We start from the raw sequence: 14,035 nt of genomic DNA, 5'->3' as shown, positions 1-14,035 counted from the left end.
TCCCTTCGGTGGCAGGGTTACGGCAAGCCTCATGCCACCCGCTCTGTCCCTGTGTTGCCTGCAAAGCCAGCGAGGGGAATTCCCACCATTTGTACCAGTTCCTTGGGTTGCTCTTTTCTCCGCCCTTTATAGCCGCTGGCCATTGGTGGCTTCCTTTAGAGATGCACCAGATGGGCACGTCTTTATTTCCCAACACCCCTTGGTTTATGCAGAAAAAAACCCACCCCAAAACCCAACTGAGAAAAGAAAAAAAAGATCCCCCCAAAAAAGCGAAATTCCTATTCTTGTTCTCTGTTTGGAACAGCTGGTGTTAACCTGTCTTCTATCTTGTTGTACTAACCTTAGTTCAGATATCTCTGGCTGCAACAGCTCTCCTCTTTTCAACACATGCATGAGCGAGCGCATGGCTGATCTCACCCCCTCCCCTACCTTCTCGAACCCCGACTCCGACATCACCGAGCCTGCTGACGAGCAGCACCAGGGGCAGGAGGAGGAGGAGGAGGAGGAGGAGGAGGAGGAGGCGGAGGACCTGGAGGAAGACATCTTTCCGGAGTGCCCGCTGTGTGATGGCCGGGATCCATTTTACGACCGCTCCCCCCTGTTCAGTTTAGTAGGAAGGTTGGTGAGGTTTTAGGAGAGCATGCCGGGAAGGAACTAGCTCTTTCGCATGAGGGAACTGCTTTCGGACACGACTCCCACCTCCAGGGCGTCCCAGAGGTGCAGGGGGTAGCCAGCTGGCTGGGATTGTGGCCGAGCCCAGGGCGTCCAGTGGGGCAGCGAGGTGCCCACCGAGGTAGGGCTGTGATGAGCACAGCTGTGGTAGGGGATAGCAGAGGAAGGCAGGCAGTGCCAGCTCCACAAGAGACCCTTCAGGCAAGTCACTCTTCGGGGCGGCCCCTGAGAAGGGGAGCTCTGCCATGTCTCTGGCACTGAAGGAGCCAGGGGAGCTGCACGAGGGTCTTGATCCTGGGCGTCTCTGTCCCAGGGAGGGCCACCTCCCACCTGGCTTGGCATGAACCCCTGTGGTGCCACTGGCTGGGGACACACAGGCACTTCAAAGCCACACGCGCCTCTGGCTTGGCCATCCCAGCTGCATCAGTCAGCGTGAGCTCCCCCGAGCGTGGAGGCTTGGATGTCCCCCGGGGTTTCGGAGGGACAAAGCTGAGAGGAGCGAGGGGAGAGCCAGGCGCAGGGGGGAGAGCCAGGCGCAGGAGGGAGAGGAGGGCTCTGAAAAGCGACATTTTCCCTTGCCACCTGTGCTCAGTGCTTGGCTTTTGGGGCCAACCCTGCCGGCTTGGCACAGAAGATGTTCAGGGAGGTTGCAGGGACCTGGGTGCAGGCTCTAACTCCTCCTTGGCTCCAACCGAGGACAAGAGTTTTGATTTCTCCTACCTGTTGGCCAGGACATCCCCCTGGGCTCCATCAGTCTTGGTCTGGAGAAACCCAGCAGCCGCTGCAAAACCAGCTGTGCCGCCAGACCCAGTTGCAATCTGCCCATCCCCAAAACGGGAGGCAGCGCGTCCAGCTCTGCGCTGGTCCAAGGGCACGTGCGCCTGGAGTTGGTCCCGGAGCCTCTGCCCCAAGCAGCAGCCAGAGGGACTCACTCATGCTGGTGACCCTCTTCCCGCTGGGGCTGCCCCCACGGATGGAGCTGGAGCTCCTCTTCCTCTGTGTGCTAAAGCCAGGCTTGTCCTTGCCAGGCGGAGGGCAGACAGTGAGGTGGGAAGGCGGGGGACCAGCGCAGGCAGTGAGGGCGGGGGTGGGGTAAGAGTCCTGCAGCCTCGGACCGAAAGAGCTGGGTTCTTCCCCTTTATTTTTTAATTTTTTTTCTTTTTATTTAAAAAAACACAAAACAAAAAAAAATCAAAAAAACCCCCAAAACTCTCCGGGGCACCTCAAAAAAACAAACAAGGCCCTGTGGCAGCTGCCCCACTCTGTGCTGGGCGCACGTTCACTGGAGCTTGGCGCCTTCTGACTTCTTTTGAGTCTGACCTGGGTTTGGCTCCCCGCGCAGCAGCTCCACCAGCCACTTTTCTTGTGAAGTGTGCTTGGATTGGTTTATGATTGGATCTTGTCTTTGATGATTTTTTTTTTTTCCTTTCTTTTTTTTTCCTTTTAGGTTTTTTGGTTTTTGTTTTATTTTTTAGTTTTTTTGGTTGTTTTTTTTTAGCTGCTGGCTCTATCTCTCCAAAGCTTTAGCAAAAATTGGGGTTATTTCACTTCCGTCTTCCTTTGGAAAGGCTTTTCTTTGGTCTGAGCATGCCATCTTTGCACCTCACCAATCTTGTGGTTAGTGTCCCTGCCCTCCTTCCTCTAGTGATACACTTGTCCCCCTCCTCCCCGCCTGCCCCCCCCCCACCCCCCCCACCCCCCTGCCCTGCTGTCTTCCTCTTTCCTCCCCTCTCCACCCCCTTGGCTTCAACACCAGCAGTTTCGGGCGGGCGGGTGCACCCAGATCCCCATGCTTTCAAGACCCCCCTGTGGTCGCAGGGCTCTGCCCTGGGCACGTGGTCCCTCTGGGAAGCCCTGACACAGTCCAGCCACTTGTTGCTGGTGGCCTCCAAGAAGAGATGGGGTGAGGCGAGACAGTGATGGGGCATCATCTTTGCTTCCACAACGTGAGTCCTTGGAGATGCCTTGGGTGGAAAAAGCCTCAAGCAGCTCTTGAAGGTCAATGGAAGTCACCAGAGGAGGGGGAACCTCTGGACTGGGGCTTGGGCTGCAAGTGTGGAGCTGGGGCCTCCTGCAAGAGCCCCCTGGGTGCTTTTGGGTGCCATTGGATGTCTGCAAAGATGCCTGTGAGTTTGGGACATCATGAGCAGCACTGCCAGCCTCCTGGAGATGCAACCCCCATGGGCGCCTCCCAAAGCAGAAGTGTCCTGGCCAGCCCCAGCACCATCCTGCCCCACCACACTTGAAATTGGTGCATGTCAAGACTCCAGTGGGCCCCCCGGGGAGGGGTGCCAGGCACCCCGCATCCCCTCTTGCTGGGAGGGGTGCTACCCTGCAGGCAAGGGCAGTTCACACTGCTCGGCAGGGAGCTCAGTGCCAAAGGCTGTGGAGGTGACACCGCTGAGGGCGCAGCAAGCCACCATGGTCAGAGTGCCAGGACCGTCAAACGGTGAGCCAGCTGGTGGCAAGGCTGAGGAAAGCAGCAAGAGGCAAAACGTTTGTGAACCAGGGAGGTGCTGGCAGAGACGTGGTGTGGCCATCGTGTTGAACCCTGGCGCAGCACCTTGCCGTGGGAGTGTCGGCGACCGGGATGCCATGGAGGACGGTGGGGAGGCTCAGACCTGCTGCGCTGGGAGCAGACGGCTCCTTTCTCGCCCACAGGGAGAAGCCAGCTTTGTGATGTGTTTGCGGGCAGTCTGTGACCTTGAAGCCATGTGTGCGAAGGGATGGGGCAGGGGGAGAGGCCACCGATGCTGCCAGCCAGGCTGTGCAGCCTCCCTTCCAGCTGAGCAAAGGCTGCCTGCAGCCACCAGCAGTCCTGCGGCACCGTGGGCAGAGCCAGGGCCAGGACCACCTGGGCAGGTTCATCTCTGGAGGCTTCTGGCCTCTGGTCAGGACCTCCTCTCCCCTCCTTTGCTTCCACCGGTCTCTTACCTCCCTTGTCACCCTTCCTTCCCCCCCTGACTTGCCCCTGTCCCCCCCACGGTGGCTCCACAGCTGCCCCTGAGTCGTGTTGCAGCACCTCCTGCCCTAGTCCTCTGGCTCTCCACCGCAGAGAAGCTCCTCTTCTCTCCCAGCTTCACGGTGGCACCGGCGCAGCCCCCCTCCCCTCCCTGCCCGCCACGGAGGTGACAGCTGGAAGGTATGCGAGCCCCATCTGCTTCGTAGTGCTGCTGTGGCGTGCTGCCCGCCCGCCTGCCTGCGGCACGCTGCCCGCCCGCTGCCCGCTCCCCACCCCTCTCGGCTGGCCCTGGCTGCCTTCTCTTTAGTTTTGCTTTGCAGCGCTGCGGTCGTGCCGTGAGCGGTGACCTGGGATCCCGGCCGCCGCCGGCCGCGCCACCTGCGCCTGGGGACCCACGGGTAGGAGCAGTGACCACTCCCCCCCGTGTTGTGTGTGTCCCCCTCCTCTGGCAGGGCCTTCGTCTACCTGAGCAACCTCCTCTACCCCGTGCCCCTGGTCCACCGCGTGGCCATCGTCAGTGAGAAGGGCGAGGTCAAGGGCTTCCTGCGCGTGGCCGTTCAGGCAATCTCAGGTAGGAGGGGGACCCCCCCCCAAAACATGCCCCTGGCATCCCCTGTGCCCCCCACACCAGCTCACCCCCATCCCTCCTCTAGCGGATGAGGAAGCTCCCGACTATGGCTCCGGAGTGCGGCAGTCGGGGACAGCCAAGATCTCCTTCGATGACCAGCACTTTGAGAAGGTACAGTGGCAGCTGGCTCTTGGTGGGTGCCCGGGGACTGCAGACCCCTGCCTGCCACAGTGAGGCTTCCCCTGGGGACCTCCGGGCTCCCAGAGGTGCAGGCATCACGCTGAAGGGATCATGTTCTCAATCCACAAGGCAGCCCTCTGGCACCCACCGATGCACCCCACTCTTGCCTGTGTCCCAGGGTGGGCTGCAGTGGGATGGGAGGGGAGAGCTGGAGGTGCCCCAGTGCTCAGGGCGCTGGGGGTCCACCTCAGGGACCACCAGCATCCCTGAGCCCCACTTCTGGTGCAGTTCCAGTCAGAGTCGTGCCCAGCTGTGGGGATGTCTCGCTCGGGGACCTCCCAGGAGGAGCTGCGCATCGTGGAAGGCCAAGGGCAGGTCAGCGACATGGGTCCCTCTGCTGACGAAGTCAACAACAACACCTGTGCAGGTGAGAGGGTGCTCAGCAGTTGGGGAGCAACCCCGTGTCTTGGCACCCAGCTTCCTGTGCCCACCTAAGCTTTGAGAGCCTGCTGTCCCAGTGCGGGGCTGCTGGCAGACACCGAGGGGGGTGACCCTCATGAAGACTCTCCCCTCCCTGCAGTGACCCCAGAGGACCTTCTCCTGGACAGCCCGGAGAAACCCATGCCAGATGGGCCGCTGGAGGCGGCTCTGGACCACCTGAAGCTGGGCAGCATCTTCACTTTCCGTGTGACAGTCCTGCAAGCCTCCAGCATCTCTGCAGAATACGCAGACATCTTCTGCCAGTTCAAGTGAGCCCCTTGTGCCCCCCCCCAGCCTCACATCTCCTGCCCTGCTCTGGCCATCACCTTGGAGCTGGTGGTGAATGTCGGGAAGCCCCAGCACCCCCAGCCCAGAGCCCTTCTTGGATGGGGAGGCAAAACCCATGGCTGCAGGATGAGCCCATGTGCTTGTCTGGTACCTTGTTTGGTCACTGGCAGAAGGCAGGGAGAGGCTCTCATTGGCTTCAGGGGGGTCCTGTGACAGTCCAGGGTGTGGGTAGCAGCCCTGGGGGGAGCAGGCTTTTCTGGCCCCTACCCTTTCTCCCCTCCCTGTGCAATCATGTCCCCATCCTGCAGCCTCTGAGCCACCTCCTTTCCCTCCACAGCTTCATCCATCGCCACGACGAGGCCTTTTCAACAGAGCCCTTGAAGAACACAGGACGGGGGCCACCACTGGGCTTCTATCACGTGCAAAACGTGTGTACCCCTTCCCTGCCCAGACCCATCACCCCCACAGCTGCCAGGGTCTCCGCGGAACTGTTGGCCAGATCTTCTCCCCTGGGGAGCAGCTTCCTCCTGGCTTTCCCAGCCTGTCACAGCCACCCAGCTAAGCCAACCTTAGACGAGGTGGATGTGTGGGAGAAAGACCAGAAGCTGCTGCTCTCCACCCAAAAAGGCTGGGATTTCATGGCAGTGGTCTTGGTGGGGAGAGCATTCCCCAGGCCACGTGGAAGGGGATGAGTGAGGGGCACAGGGAATCAGACAGACTTGCACTCTCTCTGGTGTTGTTGCTGGCTGCATCCCTTTCCCAACTAAACTGTGCCTTCAACAGCTCTTTCTCTTCCAGATCGCTGTGGAGGTGACCAAGTCCTTCGTTGAATACATCAAGAGCCAACCGATCGTATTTGAAGTCTTCGGGCACTACCAGCAGCACCCCTTCCCGCCCCTCTGCAAGGACGTCCTGAGGTGGGTACAGCTGGCTTCCTGCTGGGGACCCAGAGAAAGCAGGAGGCAGGTGTGGGAGGGGGTGGCCCTGGGGTGGCGGTGGGGTTTGTGGGTCCCTGTGGATGCTTTAACTGAACAGGGTGTCTCTGCAGTCCACTGAGGCCATCCCGGCGCCACTTCCCTCGTGTGATGCCGCTCTCCAAACCAGGTAGGACCTGGCCTCCTGCCGCTCTGCCTGCCCGTGGTCCCCATGACGAGTGCACAGTCCACTTTCCCAGGGGGACCAATTAGGACCCCAGGGGCACCACAAAATGTATGGTGGGCCAGAGCACCCACAAGCCCTTGGCACCCATTCCCGCAGCACCCAGCTGATGCAAAGCCCTGTTCTCACCTCCTGCGGTGTGGCAGGGAGGAGCCTACCCACCCTTGATGGCTCAGATTTCCTCCCAGCTCCACCATGCCACGGGCTACAGGGTCCCCACTGTGCTCTGGCCGCTGAGACCTGAGTTGCTGGGGTTTTTGGCTGACCATGTGGTTTGCTGTGTGATCCCCATGCTGACACCGGGGGAGCCTCCCTCTGGCCGTCCCTGAGTGATTCCTGGAGCAGTGCTGCATGGTTTAGGATGTGTCCTTGCCAGAGCTGTGGGATCAGGGTGTGCAGCCCCAGGGTGGGTGAGGCTGGCTGCATCCTGACACCCTTCGCTGCTCCGCGTTGGGCATGGGGGAGGGCATGCTGGTGGTCAGGGAGGTCGCGGGATTGGGGCTGTCCCTCTCCGCACTCCATGTGTCTCCCTGCACTTCCTGCCTGCTCTGCCCTTACCCTGCCTGCTGCACGTACCTCACTCCAAACGCCAGTGGTGAGCTCGCTCTTTCAGCTGTCTTACTGACTCTCTGCAGTGCCTGCAACGAAGCTGAGCACCATGACTCGGCCCAGCGCTGGCCCATGCCAGTGCAAGTACGACCTTATGGTCTTCTTCGAGATCTGTGAACTGGAGGCCAACGGCGAGTAAGTCCTGCTGGAAAGGGGAGCAGGAAGGAAAGGGAGGCAGCATGGTGATTTGCCCAGTGCTCGGCACTTCTGGGCAGGCTGATGGGGCTCTGTGTCACGCCACCATCCTCTCTTCCAGCTACATCCCTGCCGTTGTGGACCACCGCGGAGGCATGCCGTGCCATGGGACCTTCCTCCTCCACCAGGTACTCCCTTCCCGAGGTGCCATCCCAGCTCTGGCTCCTGCCGGGAGCTGTGTTAACCACTGTCTCTTCTTTCTGGCGTCGTGGGTCTCAGGGCATCCAGAGGAGAATCACTGTCACCTTGGTGCACGAGACAGGCAGCCTCATCCGCTGGAAGGAAGTGCGGGAGCTGGTTGTGGGTAAGCTGAGCCAGTTTGGGTGGGCTATGAACCACCCCCAGCTTGCCGAGCTCCTGAGCATCCTCTTCTCAGGCTCTTTCTCACCCACGTTCCCACACGGGGCTTTGTGCCTCATCTTCCCTCCCACCCTGCTGCTGGGCGGGTGACACTGGGACGCTGTGTGGGCAGGGTGCCTTGCTCCTGGCCACCGCCTCTGGGAGCTGGTCCAGGACCTCCAGACATGAGTGGCTAAGTGCCAGGCGGCCGCTGCCTGTGACAGGGGTGCTGTTGGCCTGCTTCAGGCAGGTTGGCCTGTCCCTGCCCCTTGTGGGGACCCTCACAGGGCCACTGCCTGTCGACTGAACAGCATCCCTGTGCTGCGCTTGCAGGTCGGATTCGGAACACCCCAGAAGCAGACGAGTCTCTCATTGACCCCAACATCTTGTCCCTGAACATCCTTTCCTCTGGGTACATCCACCCCTCCCAGGACGACCGGTGCGTGCCGTTTCTTCTCTTGCTCTTCCCTCACTGTGGTGAGGGCTGGGAGCAGGGTGTGGGGTGCCCCTCTCTCCCCTGGGGTGCTCTCAGACCCTCTGCAGGGTCCTGCTGACCTGTTGCTGCTTCGGGGGGGCTTTTCTGGAGCTGCAGAGGGTCTTGGGGTTCAGGGCTGCCAGCCCCCTTCCTACTTCTCCTCCCCGAGGCCTTTCTGCCCTTGGCTTTGGCACTACAGGGAATTTGGGTGGGCATCCTGCTCTTCAGTGCTGGTTGTGACCGACAGCGCAGGGAGCTGGTCAGGCTGGTCAGTGCTGGGAGGATGTACTGACCCTGTGGCTGGAGGGGACCTGCCACTAAGGGCTCTTTGTCCCATGTCCCAGCAAACTTGCTGGAAAGACCACTTGATTCCCATGGCCGGTCCCTGTCTGTGTGGGGGTGATGCAGGAAAGCCATCCCCCATCACTTCCAGGTGATTTTGGGGATGCCTGTCCCTTCATGCCTGTCCCAGGGGGCTGGCTGTGTCCCCCCAGGGGTTTGGCAGGGGTGTGGGAGCAGCGGGGCTGGAGGTTTTTTTTATCTCCAAGATCTTCCTGGCTGGGTCCTGCAGTGGTCATGGGGAGCGGTGAGTGTGGTGGGCAGAGCTCCCTCTGCCAAAACCTGAGGGGCTGGAAGAGAGTCCCTGGCCAGAATGTGTGTGTGTGGGCAGCTGTGACAAGACGGGGATAGTCGTTGGCAGCGCCAGGAGCAGTGGCACTTGTCCTGGGCTGTGCGCGTGGCAGTTGCTGGTGTAGGAGTATCCTGGTGGGGAGTGGGGACCGCTTTTCCCCTCATTTTCTTCGGGGTCACCACTGCCCCAAGGTGGCCTGTCCCAAGGCAGGGTGTTTTTGGTGGGGGTGATGGGGGCCTGGATGGGAGATGCGAGCCTGCAGCGCTCCCAGGGCAGCTCCTGGGCACAGTGGAGCCACAGGCACGCAGTACCTGGGCCACAGACCGGAATCATGGGGTCGGATGTTCGTGTGAGCGTCGGACCAGTAGACTTTGGCACAGCCATGGGGACAACAGAGCAAGGCCAGGTAGAGACAGTCAGGCAAGGAGTGCTTGGCCTGGCAGAGCTGTGGTGCTTTTTGCTGGGCTGCTGGGAGCTGGGTGGCTCCTGGGGCTGTGCTCTTGTATGTCGGCTCCTGATACGGCTGTCTGGTCTCGGGTGCAGCCAGATCGGATCTTCAGCATCTCTACTGTAGCCTGGCAGGGGGGATGCACCTCCTGCTCCTGCCCCCCACAGGTCCTGCAGCGCAATAGGACATACCTCAGGGTGGGGGGAGGCTCGGGGTTGGAGAGAAGCAGGGACATGAGGGGCTTGGCTTTTGCAAGAGCCTGCCTCACCTGCATGCTCAGAGGGTCTGTGCCTCAGGGCCAGCCCCGAACTGGGGCCATGGGCCCGCGTGCACACCGTATCTGTCCTGTATCCATCCTGCCGAGCATGCCCAGGGCTGGGCAGGGGGAGGAGGGGGCAGCTGGCTTCCTGTGGGATGCCAAGAAGCCCTTGCTGCAACCCCCTCCCCGCTTCCATCCTGCATGCTCCGGCTCCAGCAACCTGCAAGGACGGGCAGAGGGAGGGCAGTGGGCAGTGCCAGGGCCCACTACATCCTCCTCCCCAGCTGCTTGCACTCCCTGCTTCGCTGCCTTACGCCACATAGCCTCCATCGCCCAGAGCAGCCCTGGCTCCCCTCCCCAGCCTCCCCAGTCCCCCGGAGCTGCTCAGGAGGAGACCAGGGGAGTGGTACAGCTCCCTCCCTGGCACCCATCCATCCCTGCATTGAGTGCCCAGGGAGGAGGTGTGGGGGGCAGCGCCAAGGGTTTCCACTCGCTTCTCTCCGCTGCTGCTGCCCATCCAAGCCCACACTAACCATGTGATTGTTTTGTGTTTTCGCAGGCAGTTTCTTGATTCGGATATGCCTAGGTATTATTTGTTTCCATTGGTTTTTTTTCCACCCCCCTTCCTCTCTCTCTTCTTTCTTTCTCCCCGCTTGCCTCAGTGGGCTCACTTCCACCAGAGGCAGCACTTGGACAACCAGTCCCCCATCCCTCCACACAACCCACCCCTCCTCCCTCCCACCCTGGCACCTCTCGCTCACTTGGCCCCTCTCGCTGTTTGTTTGGGCCGCGCTCTCGCTGGCTGCCGCTCCCCCTCGCACGCCTGCGTCCCCATCGCCTGATTTGGGTTTTCTTCTTGCTTTTTGACTTCGCTGCTCTCCCATCTCTCTGGCATCCGGGGCCAAGTGTGCTGCCCCCTCATCGCCCCAGCTCAGCCCCCAGTGCTGCTTGGAGTAGCTGCAGGGCTGGTGCGGACTGCGGCGGGGGCTTTGGGGTGCCTCCAGCCCTCACCCAGGTGTCTGGCGATGATGGCACGATCAGCCTGCGGGTGTAGGTGCGGCGTACGGGCTGTGTGCGTCTGTACACAGGTGTGGTGGATGTGCATAACCGTACGGGGCACAGACCGTTAATACCCCTGTGTAAAGGGGGGAGCAGCTGTTTGGGGATGGCGGATGTTCAGCAGGGACCACAGGGTGAGCCTGATGTGACACGCGTGGGTGAGAACCGCCCGACCTGGCTGCTCTCACCAGCCCCTAGACCAGCGCGTCACCAAGGCCCTGGAGGAGGGGTCATCCCACCACCAGGGCCTGTGGCAGAAGAGGGGGATGCATCTCTGAAGAACAAGAGGGAATGGCTTTAAATTGCAACAGGGGAGGGTCAGACTGGACATTAGGAAAAGGTTTTTCCCAGAAAGAGTGGTCAGAGAGTGGAACAGGCTGCCCAGGGAGGGGGGGGGAGTCCCCATCCCTGGGTGTGTTTAAGGGTTGTTTGGATGAGCTGTTGGGGGATGTGGGGTAGGGGAGAACTTTGTAGAGTTGGGCTGAGGGTTGGACTCGGTGATCCCGAGGGGCTTTTCCAACCTGAATGATTCTGTGACCTGGGAGACAGAGGATGGGGTCTCCTGAGTCTCCTGGTGGGCTCTGCAGCTCTGTGCCCATGAGGTTGTCCTCTCTATAGCTGGCCCTGCTCAGAGGTGCCCGAGGGCAGAGCTGTCCCTCCAGTGGCACCTGGAGCACAGGTGGACGGATCTGGTGTGGATCCAGCCCTCTGCTGCAGGGGACACGGACTCATGCTGGCCTTGCCCCTGGGCTCTCGGCACAATGATGCTCTCCCTGTGGACCTGGGGATGGGCCAGGAAATTATTTCCCACTGTGTAGGTGGTGGTGGGAGAGCTGGTCCCTGCTCCCGACAAGCACCTGCCTTGGGGGGCTGCGTTGGGTGGGAGCTCCTTGCCCTGGGATGGCAGTGAGGGCAGAGTTAAGGGGATGCAGAGCACACGTGCTCACTTCCCAGCTGCTGGCCTGTGAGAAAGGGGAGGCAGAGGGTGTTCACCCAAGCAGGTAAACCTCTGCTGCCCTCGCCAAGCTCCTTCTGGGCTCTGATTTGGGGTCCAGCTAGGCAGGAGTTCCTCTAGCCAGCAGTGCTCATATGGGGCGAGTCCCCTTGGGAGGGGCCCCCTTCCTCATGGCCCCACTCCTGCGCCACCCCTGTATGGACGATGCTTTCTGACCTTTCGTTTTTCTGTGTGTGTACGTGTGTGTGTTTGTCCTTGGGTCGCCTTCCACTTATAGCATTTCGTTCGGAAATGACACTAGGTATTTCGCGTGCACCTGCTCGGTCTGGTCCCCTCCTGCTTTTCTCTCTTTCTCCTTTGCCTCCTCCCTTTGCTTTTTGCTCTTTCCCCACTACCCTGAGGCTCCTCTTCTCCTCCCTGGGGAGCAGTCTCTTCTCAAGTGACCCATGTCTACAAAGTGATCCTTTGCCTTGGCTCTGTCTCATGTGGGTGTTTTTAATGTATTTTATACACCTTCTGAAAGCGTCGCTCTCCCTCTTCTTCCAATGCGGGGGCAATCACAGCCGAGAGCCTCTCCCCGCTCCTTCTGGCTGCCCCGGCTCTTGTTAAAAGAGCCCCTCAGCTACCTGGATGCTGCTTCGGGGATGTTCTGAAGTGTCCTTGTTGAGACATCGCTAAGCCACAGCTGCCTGAGGATGCTTAGGTGGAATCTGGGGCTGTGGAAGCTCTGGGTGGCTTTGGGGTGTGGGTGTCCCATAACCCCAAGGCTGGCCCAGGAGGGAGCCCAGGAGTGGGGCAGGGGGTGAAAGGGGTTCCCCCATGCTCTTTGAACCGGAGCTGCCTCCCGCTTCCCTCTGCCTCAATTGCTTTGACCTGAAGAGGGCAGTTGCCATTCTTGCTCCGGGCAGCTTCGCCATCCTTACAGCACCCCATAGGCACTGGATGAGTGGGGCTGGGTGTCCCCTGCTCCTTCTCCCAGCATGGGAGCCCTGCAAAACACGGCGAGGGGAGTGAGGAAACCTGGGGGGAATGGGGCTGGCAATCAGGGCAGAGCAGGAGCCTGGGGAGACAGCTCGACAGGGGCCAGCCACCAAATCCTGGTCCCCAGGTCCTGCTGGGGCTCAGGGCTGGCAGACAGGGGCAGGCCTGGGGAAGAGGACGTGGCTGGCGGGGGGCTGCTCTCCCAGGGGCGGGCGGGCAGCAACCCCCAGTGCTGAGCATCCTCCTTCCTTTCCTTTCTGGCCGTTGTCACCTGCAGGGTGACAGCCACTTTTGGTGGGGGCTGGGAGGTGCTGTGTGCCCTGGGCTGGATGGTGGGGACTTGGCCTGGGTGTGCTGGGGGGGGCAGCCCCCCACTCTGAGCACGGGGTGGGGCATGCACCCTCCTTTGCCCTCTGCTTTCCCAGCCTGCCCTGCCTTGCCTGCACCCCAGCTGAGCCCCAACTCCTTTCACGGTCCCTCCTCTCCAGAATCCCGGTCTGTTGGCCGTTTCAAGGGTGCCGCATCCCCCTCCCACCACGCCTTGTCCCCCTTTGTGTTGAGCCTGCGTCCTATGGAGTGGCTGTCCCCATCTGTCCCTGCCGCGTGTGCATGTCTGTGTGTCCTTGGCAGGCTTGCCGCAGCGCTGCAGGGCGGGACAATGGCATCTCCTTGCTCACTTGCCTGGGGGTCTGGGGGGGTTGTTTTACCAGTTCTGCTATTCTTTTTCGGCAGGACTTTCTACCAGTTTGAGACAGCGTGGGATAGTTCCATGCACAACTCGCTGCTGCTCAACCGTGTCACCCCATACCGGGAGAAAATCTACATCACCCTTTCTGCCTACATCGAGGCAAGGAGCTTAGTTGCGGCCATTATAATGCTAACAAAGTCTGGTATTTCCCCCAGTGTTGGGGTGCAGCCAGCGTGAAGCCCTCCTTAGCTGGCGCTGATGCTAATGGGTGCAGGATTCAACCTGGTGCTTGGGGGCCCTGTGGGACCCCAGGAGTGGGAACTGCTGGGCACCAGGGGTGGGAGAGACCCACTGGGCTGCCAAGCCACAGCCCCCCTTGATGCCTCCCCCCTCCCCTGCTGCAGATGGAGAACTGCACTCAGCCTGCCGTCATCACCAAAGACTTCTGCATGGTTTTCTACTCCCGGGATGCCAAGCTTCCTGCCTCCCGCTCCATCCGCAACCTTTTTGGCAGCGGCAGCCTGCGAGCTTCCGAGAGGTACCAGGATGCTCCTGCCTTTCTGGGGGAGCAGAGCCATCATGCATAACTGGAGCCCTCCTGGGGCATTGCAGCAGCCTGGGTGAAATAATGGGGGTGTGGGGATGGGGCAGAGCCGATAATACCTTGTCTCCCTTTGTTCGCAGCAACCGTGTGACAGGAGTCTACGAGCTCAGCCTCTGCCGCGTGGCCGATGCTGGCAGCCCAGGTGGGTGCCGTGCCTCTGCCCGGGTGTTCACCATGAGGCTGGGAGGCACAAGCATGGTGTCTGGGGTCGGGGCTGTGCCTCCATCCCCCCCAGCCATGCATCTGTCCCTGCAGGCATGCAGAGGCGGCGCCGGCGTGTGCTGGACACCTCCGTAGCCTACGTGCGGGGAGAGGAGAACCTGGCTGGCTGGCGGCCTCGCAGCGACAGCCTCATCCTCGACCATCAGTGGGAGCTGGAGAAACTCAGTCTTCTCCAAGAAGTAAGAGTCTGGGCTAGAAACAGGCCGAGGCTGTGCAATTTGCAGCGCAGCCCCTTGTCCTGCCGATGTCGGTGGGATTCCCC

At 60.9% G+C, this 14,035-nt stretch overlaps 1 protein-coding gene across 24 annotated transcripts in view; it reads left to right on the top strand.

Annotated features, from left to right (window-relative positions):
* The window catches only part of KIF1A (kinesin family member 1A), a 41,852-nt gene that overhangs the window by 22,509 nt on the left and 5,308 nt on the right, over positions 1-14,035 (top strand). For 4 of the 24 annotated variants that reach the window (XM_074912408.1, XM_074912404.1, XM_074912407.1 and 1 more), the window contains 18 exons: positions 346-618; positions 4,087-4,205; positions 4,288-4,373; positions 4,671-4,809; positions 4,963-5,131; positions 5,488-5,578; positions 5,949-6,067; positions 6,199-6,254; positions 6,944-7,052; positions 7,174-7,240; positions 7,332-7,416; positions 7,785-7,890; positions 9,824-9,850; positions 11,556-11,579; positions 12,992-13,106; positions 13,352-13,485; positions 13,632-13,693; positions 13,807-13,952. In XM_074912408.1, the coding sequence (XP_074768509.1) occupies positions 346-618; positions 4,087-4,205; positions 4,288-4,373; positions 4,671-4,809; positions 4,963-5,131; positions 5,488-5,578; positions 5,949-6,067; positions 6,199-6,254; positions 6,944-7,052; positions 7,174-7,240; positions 7,332-7,416; positions 7,785-7,890; positions 9,824-9,850; positions 11,556-11,579; positions 12,992-13,106; positions 13,352-13,485; positions 13,632-13,693; positions 13,807-13,952 (1,927 nt within the window). The remainder of the gene's footprint in view (positions 1-345; positions 619-4,086; positions 4,206-4,287; positions 4,374-4,670; positions 4,810-4,962; positions 5,132-5,487; positions 5,579-5,948; positions 6,068-6,198; positions 6,255-6,943; positions 7,053-7,173; positions 7,241-7,331; positions 7,417-7,784; positions 7,891-9,823; positions 9,851-11,555; positions 11,580-12,991; positions 13,107-13,351; positions 13,486-13,631; positions 13,694-13,806; positions 13,953-14,035) is intronic. The other 20 variants (XM_074912422.1, XM_074912417.1, XM_074912420.1 and 17 more) reach the window with 9 other exon arrangements.

Source organism: Athene noctua, chromosome 8 (assembly GCF_965140245.1).
Source record: "Athene noctua chromosome 8, bAthNoc1.hap1.1, whole genome shotgun sequence".
NCBI classification, from domain to species: Eukaryota; Metazoa; Chordata; class Aves; order Strigiformes; family Strigidae; genus Athene; species Athene noctua.
This window is presented reverse-complemented; position numbering and strand designations above follow the sequence as displayed.